This window comes from Coregonus lavaretus (assembly GCF_964263955.1).
Source record: "Coregonus lavaretus genome assembly, chromosome: 20".
Classification (NCBI taxonomy): Eukaryota; Metazoa; Chordata; class Actinopteri; order Salmoniformes; family Salmonidae; genus Coregonus; species Coregonus lavaretus.
The window spans coordinates 10,062,085-10,083,956 of record NC_140007.1 but is presented as its reverse complement, the minus strand read 5'-3'; the positions used below and the strand labels follow the sequence as shown (position 1 = coordinate 10,083,956).

Below are 21,872 nucleotides of genomic sequence, written 5' to 3'. Positions count from 1 at the left end.
GTTATGGCTATGGGTGTTTCCCACATTGATAGATGGCAGTATTTCCCCCCAGATATAACATCATTATTGTTATTGGTTGAAAAAAGGGACAAATAAAAGGAGCTGGTGTATAAATGAAGTCTGTGTGTAATCCAAGTTTATGTCTTTCTTCACTTTGAATATTTTCTGGAAATTGCTTTTTAAAATCTGATACTCCCACCACCACACACACCTAACACAGATGTCGTGCACAGAGGGTAATGGTAGGCCACCCAAACACATCATCTGTGAATTAACCAGAGCATGCAGACCAACACTTATGCACATGTCATGTCATCTTGGTTTGCAAAAAAACGTCATGTCACTTTGTTTAATTACAAATTATTTTTTTATTATGCATATTTCTCTTGTGGTTGTATGGCTTCATCATACATGTGAATAAGGTGGTTCTGCACATAGAGACTCCTGGAGCAGCTCTGTACCCTAAACTGCAGCTGGCCCAGAGACAATGGCACAACGCTGACTCTCACAATGGTTTACAATGGGGGCTGACACTGAGGCTAACAAAAACACACACTCATACACTGACACACTCACGCTAATGCGTACTCACTGACTCACACACACAGACAACTACTGTATCACACTCACCCTTAAAACACACACACACAAGTATGGACATAAAGGTTCTAGCAGAGATAATTTGCACTGTCCCTGATAGACAACTCTTGTATTGTTATGACATTATGTTACCATTCCAATACTAAATAGTACATCCTCCATTCAGCTTACATTAGCCTGTAATTTTTCTGCATCTGCTCATGTTAAACATTACTGAGATAGTCAGTTACCCCAGCTGCTGCAGGTCTCTAATGATGATAAACATGAATATGGAAATACATACGTTTACAAAAATCTGCCTTGACATGAATATCTTAGGGCATCAATTATATAAAAAGCATATGTAACAGTGTAGTCTACCTTATACTCATTCATCCCATACTCCATTAGAATAATAATAATGGCATATTCAGTGAAATTATGATTATATCAATCTGCAATAATTTACTCACAATCAAGGAGGGCATGGAAAATGGAAATAGAGCACATAAACAGATGGACGGACAAGCAGAGACAGAGTGCATAAACATTTTCCACTGGAGGTATGAGTCTTGTAAAAATGGACATAGAACAACATTCTGAAATATAGATAGAATGTACAGAGAAGTGATAAGGCCACGTACAGAAAGGTATTCCTGAAGAATGTCCAGAAGAGGATGCTGCCCTTTTACAGTGCCTTCAGAAAGTATTCACACCCCTTTACCTTTTCCACATTTTGTTGCGTTACAGCCTGAATTAAAAAAGTATTAAATTGAGATTTTGTCACTGGCCTAAACACAATACCCCATACTGTCAAAGTAATGTTTTTCAAATATTTTCAAAATTATTACAAAATGAAAGCTGAAATGTCTTGAGTCAATAAGTATTCAACCCCTTTGTTATGGCAAGCCTAAATAAATTCACGAGTCACATAATAAGTTGCATGGTCTCACTCAGTGTGCAATAATAGTGTTTAACATGATTTTTGAATGACTACCTCATCTCTGTACCCCACACATACAATTATCTGTAAGTTCCCTCAATTGAGTTGTGAAGTTCAAACACAGATTCAACCACAAAGACCAGGGAGGTTTTCCTCAGTTGACCAGGGAGGATTAAAAAAAAGCCGACATTGAATATCCCTTTGAGCATGGTAAAGTTATTAATCACACTTTGGATGGTGTTTCAATACATCCAGTCACTACAAAGATACAGGCGTCCTTCCTAACTCAGTTGCCGGAGAGGAAGGAAACCGCTCAGGGTTTTCACCATGAGGCCAATGGTGACTTTAAAACAGTTACATAGTTTAATGGCTGTGATAGGAGAAAACTGAGGATAGATAGTTACTCCACAATAGTAACCCAATTGACAGAGTGAAAAGAAAGAATCATGTACAGAATAAAAATATTCCAAAACATGCATCCTGTTTGCAAAAAGGCACTAAAGTAATACTGCAAGAAATGTGGCAAAGCAATTCACTTTTTGTCCTGAATACAAAGTGTTATGTTTGGAGCAAATCCAATACAACACATTACTAAGTACCACTCTCCATATTTTCAAGCATAGTGGTGGCTGCATCATGTTATGGGTATGCTTGTAATCGTTAAGGACTGGGGAGTTTTTCAGGATTAAAAAACCCCGGAATGGAGTTATGCACAGGCAAAATCCTAGAGGAAAACCTGGTTCAGTCTGCTTTCCACCAGACACTGGGAGATGAATTCACCTTTCAGCAGGACAATAACCTAAAACACAAGGCCACATCTAAACTGGAGTTGCTTACCAAAAAGACAGTGAATGTTCCTGAGTGGCTGAGTTACCGTTTTTACTTAAATCTACTTGAAAATCTATGGCAAGACCTGAAAATGGTTGTCTAGCAATGATCAACAACCAATTTGACAGAGCTTGAAGAATTTTGAAAATAATAAATGGTCAAATATTGTACAATCCAGGTCAATTTGCTGTATCACAACAAAATGTGGAAAAAGTCAAGGGGTATGAGTACTTTCTGAAGGCACTGTAGATCCTATTAAATTACTAGAGGGGGCTATGTCATAAACCCTCATAGTTCCATAATGGGGTGAAAATCGCAGCCATCTTGGTCAGGGAGAAATCCAAAACCAGTCTAATTGGAATGAATGGCAGAGGCATAGGTGATGCATTTCCTGCTTTTACTTATGCAGGAATATAAAAGTAAGGCATGTAATGTATCAGAAATTATGTAATGGAATTATAGTCAACTTAAAATGTTGTCATAATTATAAATACAGTTTATACAGGTTTTATACACATTTTCTGTATAAACAGCCTCTACAATATATATATAAACAGACCATAAAATGTCTCATTTTGTTTTCTTGGAAAAAGCTGTGAGTGCTATTATGTGATACAATATCAGTATTTGTTGCATTTACAACTTGTCTAAGTCCTATTAACTGATTTGAGCCAGTGTATGGCTGTGGATTCACTGCATTATTTGAATGGAATGTTGGCAGTTAATTTGAACAATTTATGGAATAATTCCTCTAAAACTGGCTGATAAATTCTTCACATTCATTGTTTTACACAATATCTTATCACAGCACTGGCAAAACCATGGTTGACCAACTCCCTGACCAACATGGCTGACCTTTGGACCATCATAAGAAGGTTCATGTCCATTCTAGTATTCTAATTCCTAATTATATAATGCTGCCTCTGTCTCACCTCGCTAATGAAATGTTCAGTAGCACTTCTGGAAGAGTGAGGCGGAGCATCTGGTGAAATATAATGGCTACCCAACCCATCTTCGCCCAACCTTCAAACCTCATCCACTGCATTAAAGGGCTGCTCAGAAAAGCCTTGGCTACTTGTGTACAAGGATGGGTGGTCTCTGTGGGTAAGGAGGAGTGGAAGGTTGTAGGTTCTAGGTAGGTTCTAGAATCATTCATTCTCCTCTTCTCATGTTCCATTGACTCCATCACGTTTGGCATTGGACACAGGGCGAGCTCTTACTTCAATCATTAGCAACAAACATTCATATAAACATTGGCAACAACAGCAATAGTAGTATAGTAACAACTACGATAACACTAATGGATAATAACCCTAATAGAAAAACAGGAGGAAGTCTCAGTGTGTTTTGTTTTGTTTGTTTTCACAAAGCTCTTTGGATTCTGACCCCACTCTCTCCTCGGTTGTCAGGAGTCTCGTCCTGATGATGTCACAGGTCATAGTGCAATAATCCTCTTGTTCCAAGTCTCCATACATGTTGTTGTCATGAGTGTCCCCCTCCAATTACCCTCACCCCACCTCCATATCCCAGGCACCCCTCACTGCATGCGGTCGGGCTGGTGGTGGGGATATTGGAGGTAGGCTGCAGGGGGGGCAGAGAGGCCTGCGAGAGGGTTGAGGGAGAGGTGGATGGGCGTGGGAGGGGTAGGGGGGGCAGACATGGTAGGGCCTGGTGTGGCGGGGGAGTAGCTGTAGCTGAGGTAGCTAGTGGAGGGCGAGGGGGCGTAGGGGTAGTGCTCAAGGCCAGTGGAGGGGGTGGAGGTGTAGGGGGCGTAGGCTGAGCTATAGTCCAGATACGGGGAGGAGAGGGAGGCCTGAGAGGGGCTGAGGTGGGACTGGAGCAACATGCTGGGGTGGAGGAAGGCCTGGGGGTACACATACTGCTGGGCCAATCTGAAGAAACAGAAACAAAGAAAAGGATAGATACATGTGTACAGTATACGGTTATACATTAGGAGTGTATACACACTCACAGGCCTGAGGACACACATACTGCTCAGCCATCATGGAGAAAGAGGCACATACACTACAGTTTCTATAGTTTATGTACCACACCACTGTAATTACAGGGGACATACTGTACTATTGTATGCCCATATTTCCAATAGGCCTGAGGCCACACATGAGGACAGACCAACCTACAATGTAGGAGAGTTATACACGCATCCACAATGTCATTCCCCAACCTTTCTTAACGCTCAACTTGACCCTCTGAGAGAGCACAGAACCTACCTTCTAACCCCCCCCATCATAACTTTCACCACCACTGCAACACTAGAAATAGCACACATTCTCCTTAGTGTACGATTAATTATCATAGCCATGAGAGAATGGCAAGAACACACACACACGGCACACACACAGTACACACACAGTACACACACAGTACAGCATCAGTAGGATTCTGAGCCATTGTAATGAAAGGGCACATACAGTTCTGTTGTCTACCCACAATTCACCTTGCCTTAGGCTGCCCATTTATAAACCTAACCTGCTTCAGTTCCTCTGACAGCTACAAAAATAGATCAGAGAGAAATGGCGGTTGCTGTTGTGTAACAAGTGACAGAACAATAGAGGTTGTCAACATCTGTAATAATAATTGTTCCTGGATCAGCTTGGCCTGTCCAAATGACCTTATTCTTTCTTTACCCAATAATAACCTCATGGCTGAGACTGTCTCCGGGGTGGGGGAGAGGCCGGCAGCAGTGAATGACTGACATACGGCATTGGACACTCAGCTTTCAAACAGTGCTAGCTTTGGCATAGTATTACCTGAATACTGTATGTAAAGATTTACGTCAAGCACACATAATGTGTAGATCAGGATCCTTGTCAAATAATACCTCAGAATGTGAGATGTGCACGTGATCAAATGTTTCTTGTGTCAATGCCTTTCATTAGGGGGATTGTAATAACTGGGTTTCTATAATTGGCTATTTTTGTGGAGAGCTTTGTCTAATTAGGTCCCTATAGGTAGAGAGAAGAGACGGGGGGAGGGGAACGACTCGGGAGAGGCGAGGTATATCTCCATGTCCAGAGGATATAGAGGGTAGAATACAGGCAAGAAAGAGAAAGTAAGGGAGGGAAATGTAGGGGAATGAAGAGACTGCAGTTTGGATGGTAGGGTGTTTTACAAGAGAGGCTCAGTTTGAGCCATTCTAAAAGGCGACAGCATGCTTCCAGCAGAAACAGTTCGGAAGAGTTTGTGCATATATTATGAAGACGTTTTGGACTTCGGTGAGTTATTTTTGGTTGTCCGGGCACACTAAACTTTTTCTAGAGGCAAGCCGAAGTCTAGGCATCTTCGTCGGTGATTGGTTAACAGTAGGGATTCTTCCATAAAGTCTTTGTTGTCATTCAATTTGAGACGACTCGTTTTCATAAAAACATTTTTGGGGAGAAATACTGCACCAAACATCTTAGTTAGATGTAAAATTGTGTGACTAAGATCTCCTCGGCAAAAACTTCAAAATTAATGACAGATTTCTTGAGTTATCTTAGATGAATTCTGACTATTTTGAGGAAGGTATACTGCTACGGCGTCTCAAAATGGATAAACAGTACTATTTCATTTTTCAAGCGAATGTATTTTAAGGGAGTATGCGAGCACACTAATTTGGTTCGCCTAGCCGAACTGAAGCATGCTGACGCCTTAACACTTCAGCAAAGGACAACTCTACTTCACACATACGCACACACACACGCGCACACACACACACACACACGACACTCACCAGCTCTCAAATCCTCTCTACCTCCCCAGATGTGTGTTTGCAGTGACTGAGCCCCTAATCCCCCCTCCTCCCCTCCAACCCGTCTCTGTGTTTCAACAGGAAACACACCCCAGCCCTTCACACACCACACTGCACCCGCCCGGCCTCCTCCTTCCTCTCCTCCTTCAGAAAAAGAACAGAATTTGAATAAAGTACCAAATCTCACTTCTTTGTCAGCGCCCTGCCTGGCGTCTGCCCTGCCAGCTAGCTGGAACAGATGGCGCCTTAGCCGCTGCCTTGCCAACTCTGGGTCCTACAAGCAGCCAGAGGCACTGGACCACATCCTGACCCCCCCACCTCACACTCGCGTACACACACACACACCTCTTCACGGCCACTCCTAGCATTAGTCATTAGTCCCCTCTCTTCTTAAACACTCATGTAAATACGCCAAGGCTGGGGACAGAAGCTCTGTTTTTCCTGTACTGTTTTTGTTTATTTTTGTTATTTGCCCTTTCCAATAGCATGGACAGACAGAGCAATATGTAAACCCCGGCCAGAGAAGCCCCTGGAGAGGCAGAACTCCCCACAGAAGGAGCCCAACTATTAGCTCTGAGACAATGGTGCTTACTTATGCCAAAATGATGAGCTGATGAGTTTGGGTGTTTTTTTTTTGGGGGGTGCGTGCGTGTCCATGTGTGTTTTGACAGAGTAGTCAAGGCTTCATGAAGATAGATTCATCCACTCCATACCAAGTGACTTCCACAGAAGATTAAGAAAGAGGAAGTCCTTTTCATTGTGTTGGCAGACAGACAGTGACATTATCATGATCAAACCCAGTATAAGAGATGGAGTACTTGTGCTTTAATTGTCCATTGGTTCTCTGAAGGAGACATTCAATCAGCTCACCATAATTCATTCACAGGCTCATCTGGGTCAGCCTCAATTCCCTTACCACTCAATATATCATTCAATAATTGAAAGCCGGCGGCTGCAATATTAATAGCCCTGTGAGCCATGGGGTTTGAAGGGCCTATCACAATTCCTGCTACTGCTGTTGCACAGAACACACAGCCCAACCAGACCAGCCTCACAGAATAGGAAATGATAATTTAGCGTAATATAGTATAGCACTCATCAGAAAACATGGACAGCGCTGGTCATCTCCCTTCTGGCTAAACAAATGCCAGAGAGATGTTTTATTTCTGGGTCAAACTAAGTGAGTTAGTTGTGAAGTACACTGAGTGAAACTGAGTGAAACATTAAGAACACCTGCTCTTTCCATGACATAGACTGACCAGGTGAAAGCTATAATCCCTTATTGATGTCACCTGTTAAATCTACTTTAATCAGTGTAGATGAAGGAGAGGAGACAGGTTAAAGAAGGATTTTTAAGCATTGAGACAATTGAGACATGGAGAGTTAATGGGCAAGACAAAATATTTAAATGCCTTTGAAAGGGGTATGGTAGTAGGTGCCAGGCGCACCAGTTTGTGTCAAGAACTGCAGCACTGCTGGGTTTTTCACACTCAACAGTTTTCCGTGTGTATCAAAAATGGTCTACCACTCAAAGGACATCCAGCCAACTTGACACAAGTGTGGGAAGCATTGGAGTCAACATGGGCCAACATCCCTGTGGAACACTTTCGACACCTTGTAGAGTCCATGCCCCGACGAATTCTTCCTAATGTTTTGTCCACTCATTGTAGATCACTGTAATAACTTTGGTACTGAATATTCAGAACTAGCCTGCCTGTTATCAGTATGAGAGTGAGTTGATTGTGTATGTACCAACAGAGCTCTTTCCCACAGACGCACAAACAAGCACACACACATCCCATGCCACTGTGACCGTTCACCCATCTATCACACAATGACTCACAGGCCAACACCTCACTTCTCTACTCAGCCTGTTTTCACAACACACTCATTCCTGGGAAGACTGTGTGTAGGAGGTTTTGTAATGGTTTGACTAGCAGCTCATCTGCCTGTGTAGGTCAACCATGGCCGAGAGAGAGCGAGTGAGATGAAGGTAGATACAGAGAGAGAGAGAGAGAGAGAGAGAGAGAGAGAGAGAGAGAGAGAGAGAGAGAGAGAGAGAGAGAGAGAGAGAGAGAGAGAGAAGAGAGAGATGAAGGAAAGATACATAGATATAATAGAGAGAGAGAGAGAGAGAGAGAGAGAGAGAAAGAGAGAGATGAAGGAAAGATACATAGATATATATATAGAGAGAGAGAGAGAGAGAGAGAGGAGAGAGAGAGAGAGAGAGAGAGAAAGAGAGAGATGAAGGAAAGATACATAGATATAGATTTGAGAGAGAGAGAGAGAGAGAGAGAGAGAGAGAGAGAGAGAGAGAGAGAGAGAGAGAGAGAGAGAGAAAGAGAGAGATGAAGGAAAGATACATAGATATATAGAGAGAGAGAAAGAGAGAGATGAAGGAAAGATACATAGATATAGAGAGAGAGAGAGAGGAGAGAGAGAGAGAGAGATGAGGAGAGAGAGAGAGAGAGAGAGAGATGAGAGAGAGAGAGAGAGGAGAGAGAGAGAGAGAGAGAGAGAAAGAGAGAGACATAAGCAGGCTAAGAATATCCCCATGTCCAAATGTATCCATGTTAGGAAACAGCAGCAGGCCAGCCAGTTAAGTGAAGCAAGCCAGTGTCTGGATATTCTCACTGAGTTCTGTGCTCTTGTAACTGATGGTAGCACAGCTGGCTGAAGGAACAGGGGTCAACACACAACTAGACAGACACAGATAGACAAGAGGAAAAGATTAAAGGAAGAGATTAGGGGAAGAGGCTGACAGAGACCGAGAGAGTGGTTCCTTCTTACCATACTGCCTATGGATCAGAGCGGGATGGACCTGCTGTACACCGACCTGAGAAACCTGTGTGGCAGAGAGAGACACAGCAGGGTCAGAGGCCATCAGATACTACAGAAGACAACAGTGAGGGACATCATCTGAGCTACTGGAAGGACAAGACAGAAATCAGACCAGGACAGACAGAGACCGCATAAGGGACAGAGTCTGCCTGGAGGAAGAGATCCTACCACTCATTTACTTTTCATCTCTCTGTGAGCTGAACAGGCACTGTTTAAATAACCGAAACAGAGAATCTACATGGACACTAACGAGAAACAATACACACTCTCTGACACATTCACTCTCACAAACACGTAGCTCTGACCTCATTGACTCCTGAGATCACCATGAATGTGAAGATAGGCGACTCATCTCTCCTTCCTTCCTTCTATCGCTCCCTCCCTCCCTCTTCCCTCCCTCCCTCTTCCCTCCCTCCCTCCCTCTCAATCTCTCACTACCCTCACACTCCTTTTTCTCTCACAAACACTGAATGTTCCTCTAACTCTTACCGCACGCCAAACGTGCACACACAGACACACACAGACACACACAGACACACACAGACACACCCCCCTTGGTCATTCTCTCGTGTTCTGTTTATCATGACTCCCTGGGTGAGGTGAGTCACACAGGACAATGAAGAGTCAGATCTGCTGTTATTGCTCTCGCTCGCCCTCTCTCCCCCCCCCCCGTCTCATTATCACCCCCACCTCCACACCCAACCCCCACACACAGAGACTCTCATCTCACACACAATAACAAAAATACCAAGCTCTGACATATCTCATCAACTGCATGTTGGGAGTGTAACATAGCAACAACACCCCGACATACTGCTGTGCGTCAGTCACACATATGCTACATCTAAAAATGAAACCCTGTTATCTATATCGTGGTGCGCTAGATTTCAACCCTGTATTTTCTCCACAGGCTGAGAGGAAAGAGTGTGTGTGTAGTCTGAAGGGGAGCAGAGGCTGGTGGTTAACAGGCTGGTAGTTATCACTGTATGAGCCTGACCACATGGCCCCCTCAGGGAGAAGTGGTGTGTGTGCCATCAAGTGTGTTGTGTGTGTACCGTATCATGTAGAGGAATGTAGCTATAATAGTAGTCAACTGAGAGTGTGCAAGTGTGTCATCTGCTGTGCTCAACTGTTTGTCTGTGTATGAGAGAAAGAGTGTGTGTGTTTGTGTGTAACACCTGTCTGTGGGCTGCGTGGCTTGGCTCCCAGGTAGGCCAGGTTGATGTTAGCCTTCCTACCGTCGATGATGGGGTTGGGGTCTTTACATGCCCGCTCTGCCGCCCCCCTGTCCATCATAGTCACCTGACAGGAAGAGGAAAGAACACACAGGTTTGGGATTCAGGAAGTGACCAATAAAATACTTATCCCGTAACTTGTATCTCACCAATAAATCCCTGTAATCCCAGTAAAGCGTATCAGTGTTAATGTTGTACTGTTTGAGCTCTAGTCCTGGATACATAGTAAATAGTAAGATCCTGTGTGCTTATAGCATAGTGTGTGATGGTAAAGTATGAAACAGAGGATTTCAGGGCTGAGCCGTCTGCTGCTGTGTAGGAGTATGTCTCTCAGATTAGGGCCCCATAGGAGGGGCACCGGCATCCTGACCAATCACAGGGAATGGTAGGCGTCTGGGTGTGCAGGGAGGGGGAAGGGTATCTTCATAATAATAATAATAATATGCCATTTAGCAGACGCTTTTATCCAAAGCGACTTACAGTCATGCGTGCATACATTTTTGTGTATGGGTGGTCCCGGGGATCAAACCCACTACCTCGGCGTTACAAGCGCCGTGCTCTACCAGCTGAGCTACAGAGGACCACAACTTTCAATTCTATCATTATTTTACTAACAATGGGATGTTAAAAAAGAGCAATCACCAACATGGTACATCGAAACACACATTAATTGTCTCTCTCTCACACACACACACACACACACACACACACACACACACACACACACACACACACACACACACACACACACACACACACACACACACACACACACACACACACACCTATTACAGTATATATTACACTATTACAGTAACAGCAGTCATAAACTATGCTAATAAATGAGGCGAGGTGAACTGAAACATGAAATGAGTAACAACGTCAAGTCACCAAACAGTACAGGGCACTGATGTCACAGCATTATTACTTTGCTTTTATTTCAAAGCATCAGACTCTGGAGTCCTATTCGAACACTGGCTGTGCTCTGGATGGGTTGATTGCTGTGTTTCTAAAGGCTGCCGGGGGGATTAGACTGCTATGGTAAGTCAGGGGTGAAATGGGCAGACTGTCCGGCCTGGGTCAGAGACAGAACACACACTGGTTGGCTGGCTAAACTCATCAACATGAGTATGAGCAGGCAGGGAAAATATACATTGCTTTAACTCCTCTCAGCTAACAAAAACATATGGAAATGTCTGCTCTACCCAAAATTACAACCAAATAATTGCAGCCTTACCGCAAAAGTGGAAGAGGAAAGTGGAAGGGGGAGAAAGTAAGGAACTTGTCTGTCGGCCTTGCATTAAAGAACATAATTGGTTAAGGAAAACTGTGATAAATAAAAAAGTATATCAGTTTCACTTAAGGACCAAAGAATTGACAGCCGTCCCATATAGATTGCAAAATAGTTGGGAAGAGATCTTTGACGTACCGATCCCATGGCATAGTGTTTATGAACTGACACGCAAAACGACACCGGATTCAAAAATTAGAATCTTTCAATTTAAATTATTATATAAAATTCTTGCTACCAATATAATGTTATTTATATGGGGGATACAATCTTCCCAGCTCTGCAGATTTTGCTGTGAAGAGACAGAATCATTAGATAATTTGTTTTGGTTCTGTCCATTTGTAGCTTGTTTTTGGACACAGGTCCAGGAATGGCTAAAGGATTGCAATATTTACCTGGAGCTAACCTTGCAGATAGCATTACTGGGTGATCTGAAAAGTCATAGTCAATCGATCAATAATATAATACTTTTAGCAAAAATGTTTATTTTTAATTCACAATCTGTAGAAGCAATGAGAATAGAAAGGTTCAGAACTTTTGTAAAACATCACAGTACGGTTGAAATATATATGGCAAATAGAAATCCTATATGGATGGTGTTAAGAGATAGATGGGAGGTATTGAATAGAGTTGAAGGATGGGGCTAATAAGAAATAACAACAAATAATAACAAAGATAGCTAATAATGTAAGCATACTGTGTCCATAATAAGTATATAGGTTGTATGTTGGGAGCTTTTGGGAAAGAGCACAGTTAGAAAGATATGGCATATAGAAGCAAACCGGATGGACACCATGAAAATGATCGGAGAGGTTGAGAGTAGAAGAAGTTCAGGAGCTAAAAAAAAAAATATATATATATATATATATATATATATAATATAATTATTGTAAAATTAACTGTGTCCATAAGGTGTAGATAGTAAGTATAGACCGGAAGTAGAGGCCTGGGCACTGTTGTTCACTAATTTACTCCAAGTAGGGAAAGGATGGCGGGGTTGAAAAGTAATAAAGGGGAGTATATATATAAAAAACATGGGGGATTGGAAGTGATGCAGACAATTACATTGATAGAAGATACAATCTATCTGCAATATTAAGCTGATCCCCCCCCCCCCCCCCCCAAAAAAAAAAAAAAAAAAAACTCCTCTCATCTCTTTTGTCTTTTTATCCATCTCTCTCCCTTCCCCCCTTGCTCATAGCCACACACAGCTTGACAGAGGGGGGTGGTGTGTGTCTGTGTGGAAGGAAGGAAGTCAAAAATAAACTGCAGCCTTATCTCAGAGCGCCAACATGTCACACCTCTGTGACCAGGCGACTACCTTCTGCTAACAGACCCACAGCCTCCCCCAGAGAGAGAGAGAGGGAAAGATAGCATTGAGCTATAAATGGGGGAGAGAGAGAGAGAGAGAGAGAGAGAGAAAGGGAGAAGGAGGGGAACAGAGGGAGAGAGACTGCACGAAAACAGTACAAACAAAAGCTCCTCAGGGACAATCCAGAGACCCTATTTGTGGACTGTTACAAGACTGGGAACATAAGCAACTTAATTTTCCACACAGACAATCCCCTGGCATGGCACACTGCTATAAGAGCACACTACCCCTCTGTCAGAGGCGGAGGGTGGAAAATCTGAATACTGAAAAACTAGGACCCTGAGACTGAGACAGCCTCTGTCAATTTGTACAAGGTTGGAACAGTGGTGGTGCAGGGCAACTTCAAACACTTCCAACAGGACTTTTACACAATCAAAGAGAGAGCACAGCAGGAGAAGCTCTCTCTTGGTGACGACTCCTCCACCCAAAGTGAGTCGGTCCACACCCCCCACAGACGAGCAACCCCATGACTGGAGGGGGAGAGAGACGTGTCTGCACTCTGGACTTTGGTGAGAAAACTCCAATAGGAGAAAGAGGAGGGGTGAAAGGAGGAGGCCAAGCGGCAGGAGAAGATGAGAGCACTAGAGCAGGAGAGAAAGCTGAGGGGCGAAAGGGAGAAACCCATGAAAGAGCTGACACCACAGCAGAACAGCCCACCCCAGACCCTGACCACAGCCTCGACAACACAGCAGGACAGACAAATAAAGAACCACCAACCCAGCAGACCCCACCCTCTCCTAGCAGCCCCCATGAAAACCCCTTGAAACCCACTGAGGACATACACAAGCCACAAATTATACTCCTTATGGACTCAAATGGGAAATGCATACAATAAATGTTTCCCCAAACACATTGTGGCTAAACTCTGGTGCCCAAACACTCAGCACACCCTAGACCTGCTATCGGAGGACCAACTCACAGGCACAAACGAGGGCCCAGGTGGTGACAGCACTCAAGGGAGTGATTGAAAAAGCTTTTTCCACTTTCCCCAACGCACTAGTGGTTATCTCCACCCAGCTACCACGAAAATACTTTTACCCAGCTACCATACAGCAGGTAAACGCAAGCATTTCCCCTTTACTGTGCCTCAAAACCAAATGTTTACCTGGCCCACCACTCCACACTAGGACTTGAACAACCTTTATGAACAGGTTCACCTATACAAAGCAACAGTCCCTACTTTTGCAAGGACCCTGAAAGACTTTGCCCTCAACCGCAGCCTCAGCACCTTAGCAACGGACACCCCGCCCAGACCAGCGAGACACCCTACCAGACCAGCGAGACACCCTACCAGACCAGCGAGACACCCTACCAGACCAGCGAGACACCCTACCAGACCTGCACCTAGAGGACCTACATGGAGACCACAGCACCACCAGGCACATCTACCCCCCACCCCAACCAGTTCAGCATGCTCAGCACTCTCTGCTCACACCTACTGTAATGGTCTAAGCCTAAACTACACTGGACACAATGGAACACAAAGCTTTTACTATCTCATCCTGAAATATACAAGGTCTGAGGTCATCTGCTTTGGCCTAAAGAGCAGGAACCCAGACTTCACCAAAGAAATCAGAAATACATACATTGTCATCCTGCAAGAAACATGGTATAGAGGAGATGGACCCACTGGTTGCCCTCTGGGTTACAGAGAGCTGGTAGTCACATCCACCAAACTACCACGTTTGAAACAGGGAATAGACGCAGAACAGTATATTTGAGCTACAGTTCCATCTAACATATACATATATATTTTTTTTTTTATCTAACAGAAAACCTAAGAAAACTAACAATGAGAAATGGTTTGATGAAGAATGCAAAACCAGAATTAAGAAACCTATCCAACCAAAAACACAGAGACCCAGAAAACCAGAATCTAAGTCTTCACTAAAACAGCACAGAAATACACTAAGAAAAAAGAAGGAACGGCATGTCAGAAAACAGCTCAATGTGATTTAAGAATGTATAGAATCAAATCACTTCTGGGAAAATTAGAACACACTAAACAAACAACACGAAGAGATACAGTATATAAAGCAGGCAGACAGGCATCGAGGCATTCAGTTAGTGTTCAATTGAATATTAGAATGGGCAAAACTAGTGACCTAAGCGTTTTTGAGCGTGGTATGATTGTCAGTGCCAGGTGCGCCGGATCCAGTATCTCAGAAACACGTCTTCCTGGGCTTTTCACGCACGACAGTATCTAGGGATTACCGAGAATGGGGCGACAAACAAAAAACATCCAGTCCTGTGAGTGAAAACAGCTCATTGATGAGAGAGGTCGAAGGAGAATGGCAAGAATCGTGCAAGCTAGAAGGCGGGCCACAAACAGACAAATAACGGCGAAGTACAACAGTGGTGTGCAGAACGGCATCTCGGAATGCACAACTCGTCGATCCTTGTCACGGATGGGCTATTTCAGCAGACGACCACACCGGGTTCCACTCCTATCAGCTAAAAACAAGAAGCGGCTCCAGTGGGCACGCGACCACCAATACTGGACAATTGAGGAGTTGAAAAAACGAATCCCAGTTCCTGTTGCCTCATGCTGATGGCAGAGTCAGGATTTGGCCTAAGCAGCATGAGTCCATGGACCCATTCTGCCTGGTGTCAACGGTACATGCTTGTGGCAGTGGTGACTGGTGTGGGTAATGTTTTCCTGGCACACGTTAGGTCCCTCGATACCAATTGAGCAAGATTGAACACCATGCCACAAAGAATTCAGGCTGTTCTGGAGGCAAAGGGTCCGACCCGGTACTAGATGGGTTTACCTAATAAACTGGCCACTGAGTGTATATATCAATGAATTGGTGATGGCACTAGAACAGTCTGCAGCACCCGGCCACACCCTACTAGACTCTGAAGTAAAATGTCTACTGTTTGCTGATGATCTGGTGGTTCTGTCCCCAACCAAGGAGGACCTACAACAGCACCTAGATCTTCTGCACAGATTGTTAGACTTGGGCCCTGACAGTAAATCAGTAAGACAAAAATAATGGTGTTCCAAAAAAGGTCCAGATACCAGGGCAACAAATACAAATTCTATCTAGACACTGTTGCCCTAGAGCACACAAAGAATTATACAGTGGGGAAAAAAAGTATTTAGTCAGCCACCAATTGTGCAAGTTCTCCCACTTAAAAAGATGAGAGAGGCCTGTAATTTTCATCATAGGTACACGTCAACTATGACAGACAAATTGAGAAGAAAAAAATCCAGAAAATCACATTGTAGGATTTTTAATGAATTTATTTGCAAATTATGGTGGAAAATAAGTATTTGGTCACCTACAAACAAGCAAGATTTCTGGCTCTCACAGACCTGTAACTTCTTCTTTAAGAGGCTCCTCTGTCCTCCACTCGTTACCTGTATTAATGGCACCTGTTTGAACTTGTTATCAGTATAAAAGACACCTGTCCACAACCTCAAACAGTCACACTCCAAACTCCACTATGGCCAAGACCAAAGAGCTGTCAAAGGACACCAGAAACAAAATTGTAGACCTGCACCAGGCTGGGAAGACTGAATCTGCAATAGGTAAGCAGCTTGGTTTGAAGAAATCAACTGTGGGAGCAATTATTAGGAAATGGAAGACATACAAGACCACTGATAATCTCCCTCGATCTGGGGCTCCACGCAAGATCTCACCCCGTGGGGTCAAAATGATCACAAGAACGGTGAGCAAAAATCCCAGAACCACACGGGGGGACCTAGTGAATGACCTGCAGAGAGCTGGGACCAAAGTAACAAAGCCTACCATCAGTAACACACTACGCCGCCAGGGACTCAAATCCTGCAGTGCCAGACGTGTCCCCCTGCTTAAGCCAGTACATGTCCAGGCCCGTCTGAAGTTTGCTAGAGTGCATTTGGATGATCCAGAAGAGGATTGGGAGAATGTAATATGGTCAGATGAAACCAAAATAGAACTTTTTGGTAAAAACTCAACTCGTCGTGTTTGGAGGACAAAGAATGCTGAGTTGCATCCAAAGAACACCATACCTACTGTGAAGCATGGGGGTGGAAACATCATGCTTTGGGGCTGTTTTTCTGCAAAGGGACCAGGACGACTGATCCGTGTAAAGGAAAGAATGAATGGGGCCATGTATCGTGAGATTTTGAGTAAAAACCTCCTTCCATCAGCAAGGGCATTGAAGATGAAACGTGGCTGGGTCTTTCAGCATGACAATGATCCCAAACACACCGCCCGGGCAACGAAGGAGTGGCTTCGTAAGAAGCATTTCAAAGTCCTGGAGTGGCCTAGCCAGTCTCCAGATCTCAACCCCATAGAAAATCTTTGGAGGGAGTTGAAAGTCTGTGTTGCTCAGCGACAGCCCCAAAACATCACTGCTCTAGAGGAGATCTGCATGGAGGAATGGGCCAAAATACCAGCAACAGTGTGTGAAAACCTTGTGAAGATTTACAGAAAACGTTTGACCTGTGTCATTGCCAACAAAAGGTATATAACAAAGTATTGAGTAACTTTTGTTATTGACCAAATACTTATTTTCCACCATAATTTGCAAATAAATTCATAAAAAATCCTACAATGTGATTTTCTGGATTTGTTTTCCTCATTTTGTCTGTCATAGTTGACGTGTACCTATGATGAAAAGTACAGGCCTCTCTCATCTTTTTAAGTGGGAGAACTTGCACAATTGGTGGCTGACTAAATACTTTTTTTCCCCCACTGTACCTACCTCGGCCTAAACCACAAGGCTGTGAACGATCTAAGAGACAAGGCCAGAAGGGCTTTCTATGCCATCAAAAGGAACATAAAACTCGACATCCCAATTAGGATCTGTTTAAAAATACTTCAAATCAGTTGTAGAACCCGTTGCTCTCTATGGTTGTGAGGTCTGGGGTCCACTCACCCACCAAGAATTCACTAAATGGGACAAACACCCAATTGAGACTGCATGCAGAATTCTGCAAAAATATCCTTCATGTACAACGCAAAACCCCAAACAATACATGCAGAGCAGAATTAGGACTATACCCGCTAATTATCAAAATCCAGAAAATAGCTTTTAAATTCTACAACCATCTAAAACAGGGTTCTTCAATTCCGGTCCTGGAGGGCCGAAACACTTCTGTTTTTTATTTCTACCTGGTAGTTAATTGCACTCACCTGGTGTCCCAGGTCTGAATTAGCCCCTGATTAGAAGGAGAGGATGAAAAACAGAGGTGTTTCGGCCCTCCAGGACCGGAATTGAAGAACCCTGATCTAAAAGGAAGTGATGCCCACACATTTCACCACAAAGCCCTCACTTACAGAGAGATTAACCTAGAGAAGAGTCCCCTCAGCCAGCTGGTTCTGGGCCTCTGTTCACAAACACAAACAGACCCCACAGAACCCCAGGACAGCAACACAATTCGACCCAACCAAATGAGAAAACAAAAAGATTACTATTTGACACACTGGAAAGAATCAACTAAAAAACAGAGCAAACTGGATGCTATCTGGCCCTAGACAGAGAATACAGTCGTGGTCAAAAGTTTTGAGAATGACACGAATACTAATTTTCAAAGTCTGCTGCCTCAGTTTTGATGATGGCAATTTGCATATACTCTAGCACAGGGATCTTCAATTCCGGTCCTGGAGGGCCGAAACACTTCTGTTTTTTATTTCTACCTGGTAGTTAATTGCACTCACCTGGTGTCCCAGGTCTGAATTAGCCCCTGATTAGAAGGAGAGGATGAAAAACAGAGGTGTTTCGGCCCTCCAGGACCGGAATTGAAGAACCCTGCTCTAGAATGTCATGAAGAGTGATCAGATGAATTGCAATTAATTGCAAAGTCCCTCTTTGCCATGAAAATGAACTTAATCCCCAAAAAACATTTCCACTGCATTTCAGCCCTGCCACAAAAGGACCAGCTGCCATCATGTCAGTGATTCTCTCATTAACACAGGTGAGAGTGTTGACGAGGACAAGGCTGGAGATCACTCTGTCATGCTGATTGAGTTAGAATAACAGACTGGAAGCTTTAAAAGGAGGGTGGTGCTTGAAATCATTGTTCTTCCTCTGTTAACCATGGTTACCTGCAAGGAAACACGTGCCGTCATCATTGCTTTGCACAAAAAGGGCTTCACAGGCAAGGATATTGCTGCTAGTAAGATTGCACCTAAATCAACCATTTATCGGATCATCAAGAACTTCAAGAAGAGAGGTTCAATTGTTGTGAAGAAGGCGTCAGGGTGCCAGCAAGCGCCAGGACCGTCTCCTAAAGTTGATTCAGCTGCGGGATCAGGGCACCACCAGTGCAGAGCTTGCTCAGGAATGGCAGCAGGCAGGTGTGAGTGCATCTGCACGCACAGTGAGGCGAAGACTTTTGGAGGATGGCCTGGTGTCAAGAAGGGCAGCAAAGAAGCCACTTCTCTCCAGGAAAAACATCAGGGACAGACTGATATTCTGCAAAAGGTACAGGGATTGGACTGCTGAGGACTGGGGTAAGTTATTTTATCTGATGAATCCCCTTTCCGATTGTTTGGGGCATCTGGAAAAGACCTTGTCCAGAGAAGACAAGGTGAGCGCTACCATCAGTCCTGTGTCATGCCAACAGTAAAGCATCCTGAGACCATTCATGTGTGGGGTTGCTTCTCAGCCAAGGGAGGGGGCTCACTCACAATTTTGCCTAAGAACACAGCCATGAATAAAGAATGGTACCAACACATCCTCCGAGAGCAACTTCTCCCAACCATCCAAGAACAGTAGTTTGGTGACGACCAATGCCTTTTCCAGCATGATGGAGCACCTTACCATAAGGCAAAAGTGGCTCGGGGAACAAAACATCAACATTTTGGGTCCATGGCCAGGAAACTCCCCAGACCTTAATCCCATTGAGAACTTGTGGTCGATCCTCAAGAGGCGGGTGGACAAACAAAAACCCACAAATTCTGATAAACTCCAAGCATTGATTATGCAAGAATGGGCTGCCATCAGTCAGGATGTGGCCCAGAAGTTAATTGACAGCATGCCAGGGCGGATTGCAGAGGTCTTGAAAAGGAAGGGTCAACACTGCAAATATTGACTCTTTGCATAAACTTAATGTAATTGTCAATAAAAGCCGTTGACACTTATGGAATGCTTGTAATTATACTTCAGTATACCATAGTAACATCTGACAAAAATATCTCATAACACTGAAGCAGTGAACTTTGTGAAGACCAATCCTTGTGTCATTCTCAAAACTTTTGACCACGACTGTACAGTGGCAGAATACCTGACCACTGTGACTGACCCAAAATTAAGAAAATCCTTGACTATGTACAGACTCAGTGAGCATAGCCTTGCTATTGAGAGAAGCCGCCATAGGCAGACCTGGCTCTCGAGAGAAGAAAGGCTATGTGCCCACTGCCCACAAAATTGAGGTGGAAACTGAGCTGCATTTCCTTACCTCCTGCCAAAGGTATGACCATATTAGAGACACATATTTCCCACAGACCCACAAAGAATTTGAAAACAAATCAAACATTGATAAACTCCCATATTTGTTAGGTGAAATACCGCAGTTGCAATGTGCGATCACAGCAGCAAAATGTGAGCCATTGCCATGAAAACAGGGCAACCAGTGGAGCACAAACAACATTGTAAATACAACCAATATTTATCTGTTTACTTGTCTTCCCCTACTATTCGTAGTATGTGTATGTACACATTGTTAAAAACACTGTACATACTGTCGCTGATTATTACATTTGAAATGTCTTTATCCTTTTGAAATGTGTGTGTGTGTGTGTGTGTGTGTGTGTGTGTGGAGGGGGAGCAGGTTGTTGTTCAGGACTCTGAGATAATTGATGTTACACTTTGTAAGGAATAATCTACTCATGATAAAACACGTGACTGCAACACCACAAACACTGCACATACTTGTTGGCCGAACAAAGTGTGTCACACCAGTTTAAGACCAATGCTCTTTGCTTTGCAGGTTACATGAGCACCTTCAGCCCAATACATAAGGGAATGTCAGCAGCATGTGTACAGGTCCATATCGAAAATGTAAAGGAAACGTAATGGTTTACAGTTGGTTGTGGGAAATGTGCAGTGGGCCCAGCCTACCCAGTAAAACATAACTGAAACTGTGGCCTCACTTTCATTATGGCTTCAATTCAAGGTAGTTGGGTAAGAATTACAGTGGCCTTAATCAAGGTGGCTAGGGGAACAGCTTGTGAAAGTATCCTGTGATAGAAAATCAAATCTGTGTGTACTTCTTATCTGTCACAAGGCACTTTCATCATTGGTTACAATGTAGTAACTTTGTTATAAGGCTTTTGTAATATAAAGTGTCATCAAAATAAAATGCTGTGTGTTATGAAATTAAGTAATATCAGTGAATCTACATGATATCACTGAGGTTTGACACCAAAGGGAACAAAAGATTGTGCGCTCAAAATAAGACACTTTGGCGCGCTCTGTGGCGCACTATTCACACACTTCATATACAGTCATTGCTCACACGTTACAGTAGTCCACTTCCTGTAACCTACAATACCCTACATTTACAGTCAATTGAAATGGTTTCTAAACAAAGAACATGGGCAGAAAACAACAGTAGACAGTCAGCCTGACATGCCAAATGTCAAAGGAAGGTTATGCCAAATTTGGAAGGGGGTATTGCACAGCGTGTTAGATTAAGTAGGATACACTTACAAAGCCGTATCCTCGGGATTTCCCGGTTTGTCTGTCTGTTATCACAACGGCCTCGTCAATATCCCCGAACGTCTCGAAGTATTTTCGAAGGGATGCATCGTTGGTATGATAAGGTAAACCGCCAACAAAGATCTTAGTGAAAGTAGTGTCTTTCTGAATAGTGGGATGCATTGTCTCCAGACCTCCGTTAACAAATTGATGGAAAAGCATTTGTCCGCTGCGTCCGAATGGAAAAACTAAACGGTATATGGGAAAAACACAATATAAACAGTCACAGGTGGTATATCAATGTTCTAAACAACAAAATTGGTGCTGGAGAGATAGAAGCTTTAAATGCGCAATGGTTTGGTTTTCAAGCGCGCAATCAGGCTTGATTCGTCCAGTCT

General features: G+C 43.6%; 1 protein-coding gene across 1 annotated transcript; it reads right to left on the bottom strand.

Annotated features, from left to right (window-relative positions):
* Nucleotides 1–3,887: 3,887 nt before the first annotated feature.
* Nucleotides 3,888–21,752, bottom strand: LOC311148282 (RNA-binding protein 38-like; the record flags this gene model as incomplete). Its single annotated transcript, XM_084185195.1, has 4 exons — nucleotides 21,487–21,752; nucleotides 10,119–10,244; nucleotides 8,897–8,946; nucleotides 3,888–4,242 (listed from the first exon to the last, which is right to left on the bottom strand). Exons 1-4 carry the CDS (start codon nucleotides 21,694–21,696, stop codon nucleotides 3,888–3,890), a joined length of 741 nt encoding a protein of 246 aa, XP_084041321.1. The 5' UTR covers nucleotides 21,697–21,752.
* Between the last annotated feature and the right edge of the window lie 120 nt (nucleotides 21,753–21,872).